Source organism: Muscardinus avellanarius (genome assembly GCF_963383645.1).
Source record: "Muscardinus avellanarius genome assembly, chromosome: 3".
NCBI classification, from domain to species: domain Eukaryota; kingdom Metazoa; phylum Chordata; class Mammalia; order Rodentia; family Gliridae; genus Muscardinus; species Muscardinus avellanarius.
Window position 1 is genome coordinate 109,085,732 of NC_137788.1, and position 20,854 is coordinate 109,106,585.

General features: G+C 38.2%; 1 protein-coding gene across 1 annotated transcript; it reads right to left on the minus strand.

Moving 5' to 3' along the window:
* Positions 1-867: 867 nt before the first annotated feature.
* SEC22B (SEC22 homolog B, vesicle trafficking protein) lies at positions 868-20,564 on the minus strand (the record flags this gene model as incomplete). Its single annotated transcript, XM_080692997.1, has 5 exons — positions 868-1,022; positions 4,895-5,041; positions 8,613-8,773; positions 12,086-12,195; positions 20,490-20,564. 5 exons carry the CDS (start codon positions 20,562-20,564, stop codon positions 868-870), a joined length of 648 nt encoding a protein of 215 aa, XP_080549123.1.
* Between the last annotated feature and the right edge of the window lie 290 nt (positions 20,565-20,854).

The following is a 20,854-nucleotide window of genomic DNA, read 5'->3' on the forward strand; positions in this document are numbered from 1 at the left end:
AAAAGTGGGGAAAAGTACAGTGGGCAGGACACAGCTGTGGTTCTGAGCTGGATCTCTCTTCTGGTTCAGCCAGGGCCTGGGGTAAGCCTATGATATACTTGCTTTTATATTAATATAAACCAAACACTGAAAAATAAAATTACTAATGTTCCAAACTAATTTAAGTCTTTTCTTAAAAAAACAAGTGAGAGAAAAATTTCAATTTCTTAATTGATGAGTGCTATATAATCTCAAGGCATCTTAATACGTTCCATTTAATCCTAAAGCGGTTGTGCTATAAACAAAATATCGTAAAAGGAAAACAACAAAGGTTAACTCGTATAGGGGCCAACAGTCGGGACCTGTGCAGCAAAGCAATTAACCTTCATGTACTGGAGTCTTGCTTGAAAGGACATCTAAAACTCAGGTTACTGAAAATCACAACTGTCACTAACGAAAGGAATGTTGATTAAAGTAAAAACATTTCTCAAAGGGCACCTTCTTTGAAGAAACTTCAGAATGTTGCTAGCACAGGTTGGCTACCTTAAATCTCACTGATGGCTCCTTTAAAGAATGAGAATGCCCAATCAGTGCTGCTCTGAAAACGTACTGGGAGGGAAAGAACAAAGTAAAATAATCAACTGTTCCCTAACATATATGGCTTAGCACCCAGAGAAAGCCTCTGCCCCAAAGAGACTTTCCACATAGGGTTAAGCTTCATTAAATCAGGCGTATTCTTTCATGTTCAGGATATGTCTTTTCTTGCAAGGTCTTTAGAGGATGAAAGTCCATTTGGATTCTAATTCACATCTCTGTGAGCTCAGCTTCCTGAAAACATACACCTGCTGGGTTCTAGGTTCTCCCTTATCAGTAACTGGATTCACTACTTCACAGCCACCAGAATCGCACATACACTATTAACATGATGAAAAATACAGCTACTGCCGCAAGTTTAGCATAAGTGGATCGCATGTTCAAGTACTTCGCATCCTGGCGGTATTTCTTGGACAGACTGGACAAGTTGTTTGCCTTTGAATCCAATGCTGTCAAAGAGAAAAAAAGGTACACATTAGGCCTAGAAGGTATTTTATAAAAAATACTAAAGCATTAAATAACCAAAATGAGTGGTATGATAACAAACAACTAGGAAGCTTATATTATCATTTTTATTTTTTATCTTTTTGAATTTTTTTTTTTGTGTGTGTGTGTGTGGGTACTGAGGTTCCTGGAAGTCCTTCTAACTCCGGGCTACACTCCCAGACCTATTTTATACTCTTTTAAAAAAAAATTTTGGAAACAGGGTCTCTTAAGGCAGCACGGCTGGCTTCGAACCTGCGTGATCCTCCTGTCTCTGCCTCCCAAGCGCGGAGATTACAAGCGTGCGCCACCACGCCCGGCTTATCTCTTTGAACATTTTTAATTTTGGTACTGAGGAATAAACCCAAGGGTTTTCTTCCTCTGAGTTATATACTTCCAGCTCTTTTTATTTTGAAACAAGGTATTGCTAAGTTGCTGAGCCTAACATCAAACCTGTGATTTTCCTGTCTCAGCCTCCCAAATACTATATTATAGGTGTGTACTCCCAGGCCTGGCTTAACATATCCATCCATCCATCCATCCATCCTTCATTTATTTATTTATTTTGTGGTGCTGGGGATTAAACCAAAGGGCATTCTACTTCGGAGCCACACCCCAGCCCTATTTAAATTTTATTTTGAAACAGGGTCTGATACTGAAGTACTGTGAAATCTACATACATTTTAAACTATCTTACCAAATTATTTATAAATTCTTGAGGCTGCATACTTTTTCTAAAAAAATACCAATATCCAGTAAATTAAGATTTTAGCATTTTTTGCAAAGTTTTCTCTCCTTTACTTCAAGATATCTGTAATACTGTTATTTTTAGTTGTTAACTGAGTACTTAGAGAAAGAGCCAGATAGGCATAAGCTAAGTCAGAGTAATATGCAGGGCATATTTTAATAATGAAAACAAACTTCCAGTTTGACATAAATGAATTCTTTTTTTGGGGGGGTGGTGTCTGGGGATGGAACCCAGGGGCATTTGACCTCCGAGCCACTCCCCCTGCCCTATTTTTATTCTTTATTTTGAAATAGGGTCTCACTAAGTTGCCGAGGGCCTCACTAAGTAGTTGAGGATGTCTGCGAACTGCAATCCTCCAGTTTCAGCCTCCCAAATGCTGGGATTACAAGTGTGCACCACCACGCCCGGCTCAGTCTGACATAAATGAATTCTGATCAAACTCTTCTTCACGTCTTTAAATTTTTAAAGAACTATTTTGCAATCTCAACTTGTCTTTTCTTCCCTAACACATTTAGAATACTTGGAGTTGCTTAATGGAGTCTGGTTTTGATTGAGAAATGTGGGATTACTTAATACATGATAGCCATGTCTGAATTAGCAATTGAGTAAGAAAAAATCCTAGTCATGAAAAAAAAAAGGGGATGAGAAATAATCATGACAGTGATCAAGGAAACTTTCTAGCCATTCTACCAGAATATCCACTCTATTGGACAGGGATTTTTATTGGGTTTTCTGCTGTAATGTGAGTACCTAGAGCATTAACTATATGCTTATTGACTCTAAATCTGCTGAGAATAACTGGACAGAGGAACAAGTATTAGGTCATATGAAATAAAGAGAGAACCTCTATACAGAAACATCTGGAAACACATGACATCATAAAGATTGCTTGGAGAGCCATTTGCTAACATTTTTATCATACAGGAACCAAGTGAAGTGATGAGACTACAATGATGATCAAAACACACATGATTCCTGCCTTTGTGAAATTTCAGTCTTGCAGATTTAACATCTTTGAATGAAAAACACAGCGATAGCTTAAAATAAAGTTCTAGTGGGCAGGGAACGGGGTCTAATTTGATTTTGCTGAAAAAATACACATTAACTACTTACTCTTGGGTCTTAAATGCAATGTAGACTAGCCATAAAACTAGAAATCAGGAAGAGAAGAAGGCATAAAAGTCTGATACTTCTGAAGAAAATTAGAGAGGAAGAAAACATTCTTTGAAGTAGGCTAATCTACTGTCCCTCAAACATGGTCCACTAGGTACACTTTTTCTTCCACTAAAACACTTCAGCCAGGTGTGGTGGTGCATGCCTGTAATCCTTAGTACTTGGGAGGTGAAGACAGGAGATTCTAAGTTCAAGGCCAGTCTCAGCAACTTAGCAAGACTTTGCTTAAAAAAAAAAAAATGCTAGGGTGTAGCTTAGAGGTAGAATGCCCCTGTGTTCAATCCCCAGTACTGCAAAAACAAACACAAAGACTTATTCCTCATCTATCTAAATTCAGACAACCTCTCCTGGTCACATTTTTTTCTCTTCTTTCTACATTAATATGGCTCTTAGGATCTATAGATCCATTTAAAGCTACTGTATACCAAAAATGGAAAAGGACTCTAGAGGCCACTGGATTCTACTATGTACTACTAAGACTATGAATTTGAATAAGCTGTGTAACTTAGGTCTCTACTTCTTTATCTGTAAGACTGCCTTGATACCATCTACTTCACATGGAGTTATTAGAAAGATTAAATAAGATGCATGGGAAACCTTCCCAGTAGATTACCTAGAACAAATAAAGAATCAAGAGATGTGTATTCCCTTATACTGTCTATTAATTATTCTGTGAGACTGTTTATCTCCCCAACTAAACAAAGCTATTTAAAAGTAAAAATATACTTTTTCACTCAGGTCTATCAGCTTTTTAGCAAACAACAAAATCCTTTACACTGCTGAAAAACTGATGGGCATATACATTTTGGATTTAAGAAAAATTCCTGTACTAGTCTACTTTATCCTGGGTAAGAATTCTAGGTCTACTCTAACAAAAAATAAACTCACTCAAATTTAATGTTTAAAAAGTGTGAAAGATGGGCGTGGTGGTACACACTTGTAATCCCACATTTGGGAGGATGAGATAGGCAGATCTCAGTTGGAGGATAGCCTCAGCTACTTAGTGAGGCACTTTGCAACTCAATGAGACCCTGTTTCAAAATAAAAGAATACAAAATAGGGCTGGAGGTGTAGCTCAGAGGTAGAATGCCCCGGGTTCCATCTCCAGTACAGCAAAAAAGAAAAAAAAAGTGTGAAGCTATATGCTAGAAGAGCTGAGGCTGACTAATGTAAAGGTTACAGTTTGCAGTTTTTAAATATACTTATTAAAGAATGTATTAGTGACCACTGTGGTGATAAAGAGAAGTGTATGAAACAGAAAACTTATAAAATACTACCTTTAAAGAATCCATATGCCTACCTCTAACACCTGAATAATATTTCAACACCAGGTAAATGCATACATATTTTAACCTCATTTTGCCTAATTACCTGCAATTTAAAATTTACTACAGGTAATTCAATGCCTTACACACAATAAATAATCAATAATAATGACTGAATGAATGAATAGTTGAAATCAGACTAGAGATTATCTTCTAGTTCCAGACTTCAAAGTTTTCCAACAGAGGGAAGTCTGGATGAAAATGGCATTTTATAGACTGATCTGGCACAGTAAAGTCTCCCGAACAGGCTACTGATGAAACCCAATACAATCAATCTTTGCAAATTTCCTCTCGTACTTCTTTTTATTTTCCTTAATTCGTGCCAATGTTTCTGTATATAATTTTGTAAATTCTTAGAAACAGTGACTGTTTCTAATATGGATGAGTCCTTTGTACTGCTCAAACTCAACAAAAACTAATCATGATAAGAAAAAATATATCATACTGGAAGCTTTATAATGTATTTCTGAGATATGAATTCTAAATAGGCCTGGGAAAAATCTGATAGCAATAAAAGATACTGTAAAACAAGCTCTCCTTGACTATGTTATGAAAACCACCACTTTGTAAGACTCGTGTTGCTTCCAGATACCTGAGAGTGCTTCTCCTCGTTGTAGCACTTCTTCAATATTCGCCACCATGATCCTCTGCACATCCTGCAATTCAGTGTTGATGGAGCCAAGGTTTCTCCGAGCACGGCTGTCTATGTAGAGCTTCTTGGTTTTCTGAATGAAGGTATCTAGATGATGAAGTAAAGTGAACCATTAACCACTTTTTGTGTCCACTCAGATACTGAAGTAGGGAATCAAGTTCTGAGTTTTACTAGATCTGCCACTGTCCGTGCTTTAACCAAGCACTTGGAGTGAACATCAAAATCTGGGCTTTGGGCTGGATGCAGTGACACACACCTGTAATCCCAGTACTTAGGAGGCCTAGACAGGGATCACAGGGTCAAGGACAGCTTTAGCAAGTAGTGAGACTTTCTTCAATCTAGATAGATACATTCTAATCCACCCTGAACTTTTGAGGAAATCTCCTCGAAAGTAGACTGCACCTGCCCCACATGCTCAGGAACTCCGGACAACATACTATGTAAGAAAAATTTTCAGGGTGCGTCAGATAGAGCCCCACATAGTCGGGTCAGCCGGCACCACATGTCCTGGGAGCCAAGGGCGCTCCTGGCCACCACACTCATCTGTGCAGCGCTGGGGCTGAGTGTGCTCGGAGCAGCAGAACCCACTTTCCGTGGTTAGCTGTGGGCCTCCGCTCTTAGCGGGGAGATAAAACACATTGCTACTAGGTACTTGGGCCCCCACTCCTGTAAAAGACACATACAGTTTTCTTTTATTAAAAATATTGAAGAGGGAAAAAGATGGTGGCGGCTGCAGTTGCAGCTGCAGTGGCGACCACAGCCGCAGCAGCCGAATAGGACATGCATCCCTCTGAGAAACCTTGGACAAAAGATTTGATTTAATAGCTGATTGGGACAACACACAAAAACATTTTCAGTCATGACTTCCTATCTGAAATACAGGAGAGTGAGTGGAAAATGGCGGAATTAGAGGTGAGACAGCAGTGCGGTGCCCACCACTACAAGAAAAGTGATTTTTGGAGGGATATCCCAGAAGAGATCAGAAAGCAGACTGCTCCTGCCACACATGCACAGGCATACTTAACAACAACAACAAAAACATACTCTAGGAGAGACCAAGGAGGCAGTGGCAGCCAGTATTCATGAGAGGCAGACAGATCCAACCAAATCTACCTTGAATTTTTGAAGAAATCTCTCCGAAAGTAGACTGTTCCTGCCCCATATGCTCAAGAACTCCGAGCAACATACTATGTAAGAAAAAGTTTTGAGGAGACAGACCAAGATGGAGGTAGCGGCGGTGGCCAGTATTCAGGAGAGGCAGACAGATCCAATCCAATCCACCTTGAATTTTTGAAAATATCTCCCCAAAAGTAGACTGCTCTTGCTGCACATGTGCAGGAATTCTGGACAACATACTATGTAAGAAAAATGTCTGGGGCAAGTAGGAAGGAGCCCCACCCTTATTGCTGGGCCGATTAGCTGCGCCTGGTGTCCCAGAAGACCTCAGCTCATGGCTGCTGTGCTCCTCTGCGCTGTGCTGGGGGCCAGTGTGTGCTTGGAGCAGCGGATCCTGCTCTCCATGGTGAGGCTGTGAGCCTCTGCTTTCAGTGGGGAGATAAAATCCATTGCTGCTGGGGAATTGGGCTCTCACCTTCTGCAAATGACACATGCTATTTTCTCCTACTAAAATAAATATATATATATATATATATATATATATATATATATATATATATATATATATGCAAAAATGGGGACCTCTGTAAACATCCTGCCCACAGTGACAGGAACCAGAGTCTGCTGGGAAGTGAGGCCGGGTCTGGAGCCAGCAAGGCTGGGCCTGGAGCCTGCTGTGTGGCAAGGCCGGGCCTGGAACCTATTACATGGCAGGCCTGGAAATGGGGCCTGCTCCACAGCAAAGGCCCAGTGGGTTTCTTCAACTGTGTGGCCAGAAAGCACTAGAAGCTGCTGCTGCCTCACCTAATCTCTCAGCAGATTTCCAGATCCAAGTGACCTCTATTAAAAAAAAAAAAAATTGGTTGTATGCGCCGGGCGTGGTGGCGCACGCTTGTAATCCCCGCGCTTGGGAGGCAGAGACAGGAGGATCGCGCAGGTTCGAAGCCAGCCGCGTGGCGCTGGCTTAGGAGACCCTGTTTCCAAATAAAAATGTAAAAATAGGTCTGGGAGTGTAGCCCGGAGATAGAAGGGCTTCCAGGAACCCCAGTACCACCAAAAAAAAAAAAAAAAAAAAAAAAAAATTGGTAGTGAGTGGATCATCCTGTCAATGTTACTCACCTTCTGGCTTTCAGGTTTTTAGTAAGTGAGAAAAAGTGTGGAGAAATAGAAGCTCTAAAACATTGTTGGTGGGATTGCAAATTGGTGCAACCACTTTGGAGAACAGTATAGAAGATCCTCAGAAGATGGAAAACAAACTTACCATATGATCCAGCAATCTGGGTATCTATCAAAAAGAATGAAAACCAAAATACCAAACTAATTCATGAACAACCATGTTCATAGCTACACAGTTCATCATTGCCAAACTGTGGAACCAGCCAAGATGTCCTTCAATGGATGAGTGAAATTCAAAACTATGGGATATGTACAAAATTGAATTTTGCTCAGCCATAAGGGAGAACAAAACTATGGGATTTACAGTGAAATGTCATATACACAAAAATAAGAAATTAGATGCTTTTCTTAAGGTGCAAAATATTAGGGAGAAATGGGTAACAGGAGGAACTCTAGATGAAGAAGGGACCCTATAGAGGAGCAATGAAGGTGACATATCTGAGGGGATAAGAGGGAGGATAAGGGAAACTCTTTAAAGCACATGATGTACTTAAACATATCAAAGTCAATCAGGAAGCCAAGCATGGGTAGGAAGGAGGAGAAGGGAAGGGGCTAGAGATTTGGGTAGGGGCCGATTGGGTGATGTGTACATGTATATCTCCACAAGTTTTTTATCCCATTGAGATGCATGACTACAGTGCACCAATAAAAATTTATTAAAAAAATAAATGAAATAAAGTAGGAAAAAAGAAGATCTTATTCTACTAAAAGATATAAAATATCACTGTTTCTGATTTCCAAATTCTGATTTCCATAAAATGAACCTTACTAGCTGGGTGTGGTAAAACAGGACTGCAATCCCAGTTCTTGGGAGGCTGAGAGAGGAGGATCACAGGTTTGAAGCTATCCTCAGCAACTTAGCAGGGCCCTCGGCAACTTAATGAAAACCTGGTTCAAAACAAAAAAAAATACAAATGTCTGAGGCTATGGTTCAGAGTTAAATGCCCCTGGGTCCAACCTCTAGTACCAAAAAACAAAACAAAGCAAAACAAACAAACAAAAAAACCACTGAGCTTTACTGCTAGTGTGTGTCTGTAGGTTGGGAAAAAGAGGAACTCCGATATTACTGCCAATCAAGTAAATCTTTATATGCACAGCTCCTGTCACAAATGACTAATGAAGAATCAAACCAAATAACAAAAAGGACATAAAACAGTAAGTTCAATGGAGAAAAGATCAAGAAAGTGGAAAAAATTACTTACAAGAAGACAAGAGACAAAAAGAGATGGAATGGAGAAAGGGCTGAATCCAAAATTTCAGTAAGTAAGCGCCAAGTGAGAAAATATGCCCATATATTATCAGTGTAACAAACAGCTTCTCCATACTGTTTACTTACTCAATAGGGAAGTGAGGGGTAAAAACTTACCAAACTCGATAAAGGAATAGGGTCGAGACACAGTGGGAACCTTCTTCCCATGCTGTTCATCAAATTCTGAGTGCAAATCTTCTAGGTAGGCAAAAGCCAATTTCTTAGGGAAGGCAGCTTCACACAAAACCAAGTAACACACTCCCTGCTCAATAATGTAACTGAAGAGACAAAAAAGTAAGACATGGTTGTTTATAAAGTAAGAGTACTTTGAACCTGTGGAAGCAGATACAGAACCATAAAAGCTTTTGAAAATATCTGGCCAAATCTGAAAGTCAGTTTCAAACTACAAAACCTCAGAATCAGAAAACAAGTATCTTCCCTTTATTAGAAATACATCCACAAAGGAGTACTTATATATCACTGGAATTATTTATTCATTATCCAATTTTTCAGCTAACATATGTCAATATTGAATGCTTTTTCTTGAAAACTGAGTTGTGACTCCATCCATTCTTTGATTTTGTATGCTAAACTGGCACATACATATTGAATTCCTTCCAGCTACAAAGTAAAAAAAAAAAAAAAAAAAAAAAAAAAAAAAAAACTGGAAATTTTTGTGGATACCTAAAAGTTGGAAGTTAAATGGTATAATATTTACTAAGTACAGAAAACAGTAACCTTAGACTAATAAAGCTGCCCAATTTCCAGCTAAGAGAACTCTGTAATCAACTGGAAACGACCCAGCAACAGAGCTGACTTCCTCCAATGATCGCTCTGGTGTTCTGGGAAGGGCTATATGACACATGTACAACACATTCCTAAAAATTAGGCTACTAAGTGGCTTTCAAACTTCTTTGTAGCCATAATATTTTTTATTTTAGCAAAAATTATATTCAGAAGACCAATATACATAGCAGATAAAACCCAAAGTTCTTTAGTTTAAGGGCCCAACACATTACATAAATGTTCATCCCTACCCTATGTGTGTGACTTAGAGCCACAGAGGATAAAGACCACTACATGATCTCTCAGGCCCCTTGAAATCATATTAATATAATACTGTGGTCCTATTCCTTACTAGGGCACCTAAATTAACTGGTCTTCTTATTTTCAGGTCACACCATCTTGTATAGTAGCAATTTTATTCCTCAAAAGTAAATAGGACCATATTTCCCTGTTTACAAACTCTAGAAATTCCCCCTATAAAATAAAATTACACCTCCTGGTATAGTACTTATAGCCCTTTAAAAGAAGTGTAAACCATTTACCATCATATATTCTAATATACCAAATGGCTTGCTGCTCTGTACCTGCGTAGGTGCTAAACATCTTTGTGGATTTTTACTTATGTTGTTATTTCTAACTGAAATGATCTTTACTATATCTAGAGAAATCTTGGTCATTTACACACACTCGATTCTACTATATTTTTTATGAAACTTTCTATAGTTGCTCCTCACTACCCTTTTTTCAAATGAACTCCCACAAATGGGAATTCACTGCTTTCTTCTCTCCTTTCCCAAAGCATTTAATTTATATTTGATTACAGCATTTTTTTTTGTTTTAAAGTACTATAGTATGTTTGTTTAACTATGTATCTCTCTCTGCCAGTAAAGAAATAAGCTCGTTAAAAGATATGGATATTAAAAGCAAGGCTTAATACACAGTCTGGCAAAGAAAAAATCCTTTAATAAATAGTTTTTTGGTGAAAACAGATATGAGATTATGAAGGTCCTAAAGGAACCAAGCAAGAAGAAATCTTTTCTCAATTCTCTAAGAATTTTCCTAGGTCTTTAGTTTCCTAACCCATGGTAGGGATACACAATTGTTCCTCAGCATTTGTAGGGATTGGTTCCAGGACCCCAATGTATACCAAAATCCGAGAATGCTCAACACCCTTATATTAAATGGCATATTATTTACACATAACCTATGCATATCCTCCTATATACTTAAAATCATCTTTAGATTGCTTATAATATAATGTAAATACTATGTATGTAGCTGTTATACTATATTGTTTAGGGGATGACAAAAAGTCTACATATTTAATAAATATGCAATTTTATTTTAGATAGTTTCAATCTATAGTTAGTTAAATCCATGGATACAGAATCCACAAATTCCACAAACATGGAAGACCAACTAGAGTACAGAATTAAATGACAATATATATATATATATATATATATATATATATGTGTGTGTGTGTGTGTGTGTGTGTGTGTGTGTGTACACATACACACACACACACACACACACACACACACACACACACTTGTTTGTTTTTGAGAGAGGAGAGATAGGGTTTTGTTATATTGCCCAGGTTGGGGTCAAGCAATCTTCCAGCCTCAGTAGTCCAAGATGCTGGGACTGCAGATACCTGTCATTGTGCCTGGCTAAATGGTTATGGTTTTGGGTGCTGAAAATTAGATTTATAGAAGATGTTTCAGATACTATGTAAATTAATTACATATGAAATGTAATGACTACCATTTTTTAACCAATAGGCCAGAGTTTTTTTGTTGTTGTTGTTTTGGTATACTTGTTTACCTGTTTTTGGTAAGTAGAGGCATTTTGGTTTTTTGTTTTATTTGTAGCCAGCAGTTCCTTCTTGTCCTAAATTATTTCACTGAGTCCCTAAAGTAGTAAAGATTATTTAGCAGGTCCTTTTTTTTCCCCCTGTGATCTTCTTGTATTTTTTTAAGTCTGTCCTGTTTTATCAGATTCAAATTTGACCTGTACTAAACATTTAATACCAGTTCTTTGTAGATTACTTAAAATCCCTCTCTTAGCTGTATGCACAGTCTATACCAAGGACTGAGATGTTTTTAAACTCTTTTAGTTTTTTTCTAAGTAATAACTAATGTTTATTGACTATTCTCTATATGCCAGGTAAGGTGCCAAGTAATACACATGAATTTCTTAAAATCCTGCAGAATTTCTATGATTATTTTCCCTATTACACATGGAAACTTAAGGTTGAAGAAGTTGTATGAGTTGCTCAAAATTATGCTGCTGGTAAATGTTAGAGCAAGAGTACCAGCCTATACATATTTGGCTCTAAGATATTCCTAAAGCAAGAAGTTACCTATTGCTGTATGACAGATTTATCAGACAGCCCAATAGGTTAAATTACTGTGAGCATGTTCACTAAGATGTCAGTTTTACATAGAAATAGAGCCAGAAATATTGCTTCCTTGAAGAGACATTTTTAAGTTATCTTAACTTTTTTTTTTTTTTTTTTTGGTGGTACTGGGGTTCCTGGAAGCCCTTCTACCTCCGGGCTACACTCCCAGACCTATTTTTATATTTTTATTTGGAAACAGGGTCTCTTGCGCTAGCGTGGCTGGCTTCGAACCTGCACGATCCTCCTGTCTCCGCCTCCCAAGCGCGGGGATTACAAGCGTGCGCCACCACGCCCAGCAAGTTATCTTAACTTTTAAAAGATTGTTACCATTCTTATAAAGTATTATATTACTGTATTTCATATTTAAATGATCATCCAAGAAAACCAGGACTGTACTCACTGAAAAGTCATGGGTCCTGCTTCCAAGGTACACCTGGTAGGGGACTGTTCATTTAACTTTCGAAAAAGTTGCTTAGCTTGACTCTGATATTGCTGAAGGTCCCGGCCAGACTGAAAAAAAGATACCCTCATTTCAGAATTGTCCACATTAAAAAGCCTTATCCATTAGTGAGAAGCATCATGGTAGTATGAGGACACCATGTGAATAAGCTCCCTAATTTACAGGTTAATAAGATTCATTTTAATAAGAAACAATCTACTTTTAGAATGAAAGGAAGACCTAACCCTTAGTTCTTCAAGAAGATCACATTAAAGCCAGACATGGTGGCACATGCCTGTTAATTCCAGTACTTGGAAGGCAGATGCAGAAGGACTGCAGGTTCAAGACCAGTGCATAGAAACTTAGGAAGACCCTGGTTCAAAATAAAATAAATAAAATAAGCCTAGGAGTGTAGCTCAGAGCTAGAACTCCCTTGGGTTCAATCCCCAGTACCACAGAGGGGAAGGGGATTATTTATTAATAATTAAATACTAAATAATAAATTAAATAATTTAATTAATAATTAAAACATTAATTATCTGCTAAGAAGCAAACGTTTACATCTTGACTATATTTAAGGCACTGACAGTGTTCTTTCCATTATGAGGTCAGGAGCCTCCTCCTAACCCATTTCACTTGCAGAGTTACCGGTGCAGAGCTGCACAGCATGTGATGTACTCAGGAGAAGACTTTGGGAACAAAGGCCAGATGCATCTCTCTCTCCTTTTCCCCTTTTCCTTGTGGTACTGGAGATCGAATCTAGGAGCATCCTATCTCCAACCCTTTTTATTTTTTGTCTTGAAACAGGTTCTCATTAGGTTGGTAAGAGTCTTACTAAATTGCTGAGGCTGTCCTGGAACCCAGGATCCTTCTGTCTCAGCCTCCCAAGTTCTGGGATTACAGGCGTGTGCCACCACACCCAGCTGATGAGTCTCATTTTATGTTGGAATATCAAACAGAACCTTCTACAAAGTGTTACAATCTCAGCACTTGAGCAAAATTAAATAATGTGGCATCCATGACTACAAATTACATGAACACTAAGACTGCAACTAGGCAAAAGTAAGCAGATACAGAGACAAAAACTAAAGTCCTTTCCTTCTTTCTTTCCCTCTCTCTCTCTCTTTCTTTCTTTCTACTGAGGATTGAACCCAAGGCCTTGCACAAGTGCTCTACCACTAAGAAGTTACATCTCAGCCAGGTATGGTGGTGCATGCTTGTAATCCTAGCATTTGGGAGATTACAAGGCTGAGACAGGAGGATTGTAGTTCGAGGACAGCCTCAGCTACTTAGTGAGGCCCTTTGCATCTCAGTGAGACCCTGTTTCCAAATAAAAAGGAATAAAAAATAGGGCTGGGGGTGTAGCTCGGAGGTAGAATGCCTATGGATTCCACCCCCAGAATGCAAAAAAAAAAAAAAAAAAAAAAAGGTTACATCCCCCATCCTTTTTTTTAATTTTATTTTTTGGTAGTAGAGATTGAACCCAAGGGCATTCCACCTCTGAACTATACCCTCCAGCCCTTTTAAATATTTTTTATATTGAAATAGGGTATCACTAGATTGCTGAGGGTCTCACTAAGCTGCTGTGGCTGGCCTGGAACCTGTGCTTCCATGTGCCAGGATTATAGGCATATGTCACAATGCCTTGCTTTAAATTTTATTCTGAAACAGGATCTTGCTAAATTGCTGGTGTTAGCCTGGAATTTTCAATCCTCCTGCCTCAGCCTGCTGAGTGTTGTACCACCGTGACCAATAGAAAAACAAAGTTTTAAATATACCAATACAATTAAGAAATAAAATAATAAATATAACCATACAATGAAAACTTCTCCTCTACCCTCTTAAATTCACTAACTGGGGGCCTGCAAATTAAACTGACAAAAGATGGAATGGTGAGAGTAGACTAAATTTTACCACACAACTTTATTAATGACATATAAGAGCTCACAAAAATATGACTCATGGGGAAGTAAGGAATATATGCAGACAAAAATGAAAATATTAAATTACTAGATGACTTTTTTTTTTTTTTTGTGGTACTGGGGTTCCTGGAAGCCCTTCTTTCTCTGGGATACACTCCCACGGGCTACACTCCCAGACCTAATTTTTACTTTTTTATGTGGAAACAGGGTCTCTTAAGCCAGCGAGGCTGGCTCCGAACCAGCGCGATCCCCCTGTCTCGGCCCCCCAAGCCCGGGGATTACAAACGTGCGCCACCACACCCAGCTAGATGATTTTACACTTAAAAAAAAAAAGGGAAGGAGTCCACTGGGGAAATAATCATTTCTTTCTTTCTTTCTTTCTTTCTTTCTTTCTTTCTTTCTTTCTCTCTCTCTCTCTTTCCGCAGTGCTGGGAATTAAACCCTGGGCATCATGAATACTAGGTGAGTGCTCTACCATGCAGCGATGTCATTACAAAAGGAGAAAACTGCACCTCACTGCCCTACTCGACTCAGAGACAAAGAGAAATGCATGAAGAATAAGGTGCAAATGCAGAGAGGACTTTCTGTTTAGAACCACCAAAACTGATGATGAAATTTTAAGTTGCATTTTTTAAATTTTTCTGCAAAGCGGTTGCTTTACTGTATAAAAATAGCATCAACAAGTGCAATATATTATAAAAACTAATATCCTTCTTCATCTAACACTGAACAACTAAGAAACACTTGTCCTTCACTCCCAATCATTTCCAATGGGAAGATCATTAGGTATTTGGACCCAATTCTAGGGATGAATGTAAGCAAGTTAGAATACTATAAAAGAAAACAATGTTAACCTTGAATTACATAATTTTGGTAACTAGATTTTGCCACGGATTTTATAAATTCTGAATACCGGAAGTTATTTTTATTTTTATTTATTTTCGGTGGTACTAGTGGTGGAACCCAGGGGCTTTCTACCTCCAGGCTATACTCCCTGGCTTATTTTATATTTTATTTGGAAACAAGGTCCCACTAAGTTTCTGAGAGCCTCACTAAGTAGCTGAGGCTGGCTTCAAACCTGTGCGATACTCCTGTCTCAGCCTCCCAAGCCTGGGGATTACAAGTGTGCACCACCACGCCTGACAAGAGTATTATTTTTAAAATATACATTGTGTTTATCTTCAATCACAGGGAACTTAAGAGGTATCTTCTTCTAGTAGCAGTGTAGAAAGGAGCTTAGCATACTTACATCACATGAAATAGTATGGTATCTATATGTATGTACCTATATGTGTCTGTATTTATTTATTTATTTATCTATGACTGGTCAGCCAGTAAAAAAGAGCAAATACTATCAAGTCCTTTTAGCCAATAGGAACTAGTATACAATGTCCTATTTTTGAACACAAACAGTACTTACTGTTTGCTTCGCCAATGCTATTATGTGGCTTTCTGAAGTGATCTGACTCTACAACAGTTCAAAAAAGGGAGGGAAAAGAATGTTGGAAATGCTACTAAAAGTGTGAGAAATAATGTCATTAGAGATCTGGTATTTTCAACCTTGGTTTTATACTAGAATTAGTTAATTCTACTCATACCCAATCTCCATCTCTAAAATAATACAATCAGTATGTTGGAGGTGAGGCTATGGTCTCAACCACAGATATTAAATGTTTATTTGTTGTGAAAGACAGTGAGTAAACTGAATAAAGTGAGCACCTAACAGGATCAGTTGAAGAAAGAGATAAGAGAAAAAAGCCAACCAGATAAAAATGAGTACAAATCCTCTGACTTTATGAGGCACTATAAACACTAGTAAAGCCTGAGAGGAAGAGATTGACAGCTATGTCAAATACAAGAAATGATGGCCAAAAGGCAAAGAACACACCTACACCAAGATTATGGTATGACAACCAACACTGTACAATACTGGTTCATTTAACATAACCATTCCTGAGAACACAATGCTAAGACAATCTTTTTGGCTAAGAAGTAGCCTTTCTAGCATATTCTATTCATATGATAGAATACTATGCTGGCATTAAGATAACACTGTGTAATGTTATGAGACAATACCAACTGTTAAGTGGAAAAACTGAGGTCAAACCATCTTATGTTATTATCCCTATTTAATTATACATACACACATAAACATACATAGACATTTAAGGTTACATTCTAAAAGGATATCATTTGAGCATGGGTTATAAATAATAACCATCATTAACATATTGGTCTTTTTGCTTATACATAAATAAGTTTGAATTAATTTTGTAATGAAAAAATCATTCATTCATTCCTGCTTATTGTACATTTGTACCCACAGTAGTATGTGCAGTTCTGGGTTATGAACTTTAAGGCAAGATGGAATTTAAAAAAATACTTAGAAATAGGCAAATGAAATTAAGTGCTCATTTTTCTATTAGGCAGTGTTCTAAACTCTTTATATAATTTAATTCATTTAATCTTCACAACAACCCTATGAGGTGATTAGAATTTTTATGCCAGTTTAATATTTGAGAAGTCAAACCTGCCCAAGGGCTCCAGGCTAATAAAGGGAGAACCTAGGATTTGAACCTAGGCAGCATAGGCTCTGGTGTCCCTGCTCCAAACATGTTATACCACTTCTATAATTAAAACTGCTTCAACAGTAGATACACCTTCTAGGTGGTACCTTACTATTTAATATTAAACCTAATTTATACAAAATGCCCAAGAAACCATATGGCAGGTCTGATCGAGATCTTACAAAACAACATAAACACTACTTTACAGACTGACTTCTAGTTTGCTTTCAACATCAAAGTCATGAAGGGCTCACAGTCAGCCAGTTAACTTAAAAATATTTAGATGTTCTGATTCTGCCTTTTACTTAATCTAGAATAGATGAATGAACTTTGTACACCATACAATGATAAAATATCTGTTGATAACCCAATAATGAAGTGGAAAAGAATAACTGGACAAATTGTGAAATACTCTTAAGGTTATCTAATAGTGTATTTAGAATTTGTCTCTGTATATTACAAAAGGTACAAGGTTGTAATTTGCCACACAACCACAATACATTTCATTGCTATCACCTAGGGCTGCTGAACAACTAGTTCTGTCAAATATAATCTTTTGCCCAAGATTATATAGCTAAGTTCTTATCATTTAAAATCCCTATTGAACTCAGATGGTCAAAGGCCAGTAGGACCAAGCATCAACCTTTTTTTCTCCATAAACAATTACAGTAATTAACTTAAACGAGTGGGAGAGTGAAGCTGTTTAACTGTACAACAGACTATTTGCTTTTCTGGAGCTCCTTGCTATCTACTTGGTGAGATTTGATACCTTCTTCAAATCTAAACTGCCCTATATGGAACTGGAACAAAATGAAGAAAGAACAATAATTTTGGGGTAGAACAAAAAGGTAGATGAAGAAACTGTAAACATCCTAAAAAGAGGAGAAAATGAAATAGAGAGCTATCAGGGAGTCTAGCTTTGTGGGGGGAAAAAAAGTATCTCTCTACCTGCTCTAAACCTAAATTTCTGTTAAGCACAGAGGAAACACTGTGTAGAAAATATTCTCTCTATATTATTTTGTGAGCTTTACTTTCTACTGTTTAATTACTCTTTACTGAATAATTGTCTTCAGTAATAAGGCAGCTTGTATAAGGATTAGCACCCAGTAAACACCTAAAATACACTATTATCAGTGTGAAAGTATTTTGAGTTATTTGGCTTAGACAATTAAGATATTTAAATATAAACCTTTTTGGTGGAGATAATCTGTTTCGTAAGTTATTTTTGGACTGGTAAGAGGTAACTACATCATCAACAAGTCTTAGAAAAGGGCAGTCAGCCTAATGCCAAACAGACATTGATTAAAAACTACTGCTTCTTCACTAGGGGTGATTAAGCTTCTGGGAGTACATGTGGCAATGTCTGGAAGGAGGAGGTACTATTGCTATCTGGGGGAGAGGCCAGGGATGTCACTAGACATTGTATAATGCATAGGATAATCCCTCACAACAAAGATTTATCCATCCCAAAATACCAACAGTGCTGAGATGAAAAAATATCTGATGAAAAATTCCATTACACTACTTATCTGCTGTGTAACTTTAGGCAAATGACCTATTCTATAAAAGCCTCACAGCTTCCTTATCTATAAATAGGGACAATGATAGTACCTATTCTAATATGGTTGATATGAGGACTAAGTGAAATATAGCACTTGTATTTAGCAACAGAACTTGATATGTTCTGTATACAACTGTAATAACACAAATAAGTCTACGCTTCATATATTTATAGACATTAAAAGTTTAAGAAAGATTTTATTACTCAAAATGAAAACTTAAAGGAAAATATAGAGTAAGTATAATCACAAAGATATTTTTGTGTAAAATTTTTTTCCTCCTCAATGAAACAAAGCAGCACCTTGGCAGACAAATAACAAATTTAAAATTAAAAAACAATGGTGGCTCACTAATATTAAGAAGACTTTCAAATCCATTTTTATGCTTTACCCACAAATCCATTTTTATGCTTTACCCACATTAGACTTCTATGTAAGAGTTGGAAAACTAACTAGATTTTGCCCCTCTCCACCACACCACCCCTCATGGGTAAAATGTTTCTCAAACTAGATGTCCTTCAGAGAAATTTCCCCAGACTATCCCCCTGTTCAAAATCTGTCTGGGGGCTCATTTAAACAATTCCATTTCTCTTGTAGAGTGGTTCTAGAAAATTCTGAACAAAGTAGGCAAGCAAGAGAAAAAATTTCAGTTGAAAATTCAGGGTATATTTTTCAGCTATTTCAGTGATGAACTTTGGTGAAATAAAATATATTTCATTTAGTATGACCTGCAACTTTATCATCTGTTTCTCCTAAAAATAAGCATATTTGCTTTCAAACTTAAAAAGGCATAAAACCAAATAGATAAGTTCCTTACTATGGAGCCTACTGTCAGTTTAAATGTCATTTCTGCAAAGTTTCCCAAACTCCCTAAACTAACTTAGATATCTTTTCATGTTCTACTATGGAACCCTCTCTCTTCCATTCTGGTTCTTCTACATTAGAATTGTTGGTTATGTGACCTTTCCATTAGACTGTAAGCTCCATGAAGGTAGAGACTGTGTCCTCTAATACCCTGCACTAATACCACCCTTACCACTAATACCAGAGAAACTGGTAACACATTTGATGTCCTCAGTGAGACTTTTTCTATGAATACGATGAATGGGAAGTCCAAGTAAAGAAAGGTACAAAATGTTTTTTTTTTTCTAAAACTCATCTTATTTTGAGCCTCTAGCTTTAAAAAAAAAAAAATTTAGGTTGTAAAAATAAAAGAAAGTAGCTGGGCGTGGTGGAGCACTTTTGTAATCCCAGCATTTGGGAGGCTGAGACCAGAGGATCACGGTTCGCGGACAGCCTCAGCTACTTAGTGAGGCCCTTTACAACTCAGTGATATCTGGCTTCAAAATAAAGAATAAAAAATAGGGCAGGGGTGTAGCTCGGAGGTCGAATGCCCCTGGGTTTCATCCTCAGACCCACACACACAAAAATAAATAAATAAATAAATAAATAAATAAATAAATAAAGTAAAACCTGCCACTTTTAAGTTACATAAACTCTATTTTCAACCTCACTTCTTCAGGGACCTCCCAAGCTCGTTCCAGAAACTTGTCTCACACTGGAAATTTCCTTTGTGCTACTAAGGCACAATGTAGTTTCCTTCCAAGATATTTGGAATTGTTCTAAAGTCAATGTATTTTTGAGCATCTACTCACTTAAAGCTGTTGTGGAGAACACAAAGATGATTAAGACATGTCGAGTGCTGCTAGGAAACTAAATTTGTTCAAAGACAAGGAAGAGTAATAAAATTAAGATACAAAGAATTACAGGAATTTGGTACGGCTTATTGAAGGAGGTGGAAACTGAGCATAACCTTAAAAGAAAGTACTGTATTGAACTTTTAACAACTGCTTATAAGCGGCACTATTTATTACCTTATCCACTTTAGCAAGCTAGGTCAAGGATCAGGTGCCACAGAAAAAAACGAGTTGAAGAACTTAGGAGCTGATTTTTTCCCAAGATTTGCCAGTCAGCAGCCTTATTAAGGCAAGCCAAAATGCTAAATCCTGGCTTTTAACAAGTCCCTAAAAAGTGAGAGAACACTGGGTGATCAAAACTAGCCTAACCTATCCCTTCTCGAGAGCGCCTTCCTAAAGAGAAACCGGGAACACAAAATCTACGTCCGCCTGCAAGAGATTCCTGTGATGGCCGGTCTCTCCACCACCAAAAGATAAAAGAGCACTTCAGCCGGGTCGGGGTTGCCTGGGGGTCGCAAAGGTGTCCGCGTCCTAGGAAGGAATTCGGCGTCCAGAGCAGAGCAGAGCAGAGCGCGCTCCCTCGCTGGCGCGCAGGGTCGCGGGGACCTAACGAAGCTCACCTGCTCGTCCTCTTGCATCGAGGCGGCCAGCGGGAGCCCGTCCGCCACTCGGGCGATCATCGTTAGCAACACCATCCTCACGGCCGACAGGGACCCAACGCTGGCCGGGAGGCAGTAGGCGTCGTCCTCACAGCCTCCGCGGAGACAACAGTTACACTTCTCCCCCAGTTCCCGAAGAACCAGCTGATTGCGTCTCCGTTTCCCGCTGAGCTGGCCGGAAACAGCTCAAGAGCTTTCCACTACCGGTCCCTAGAACTGGCTTCCGGCGAAGAACCACGACTACTGGAACATTAGTTCCGTACTCTCTCTTCCTTCCTCCCAAAGCGTCCACTGTCCGGCTCACTTTTCTTGATTTGGAGCTTGCA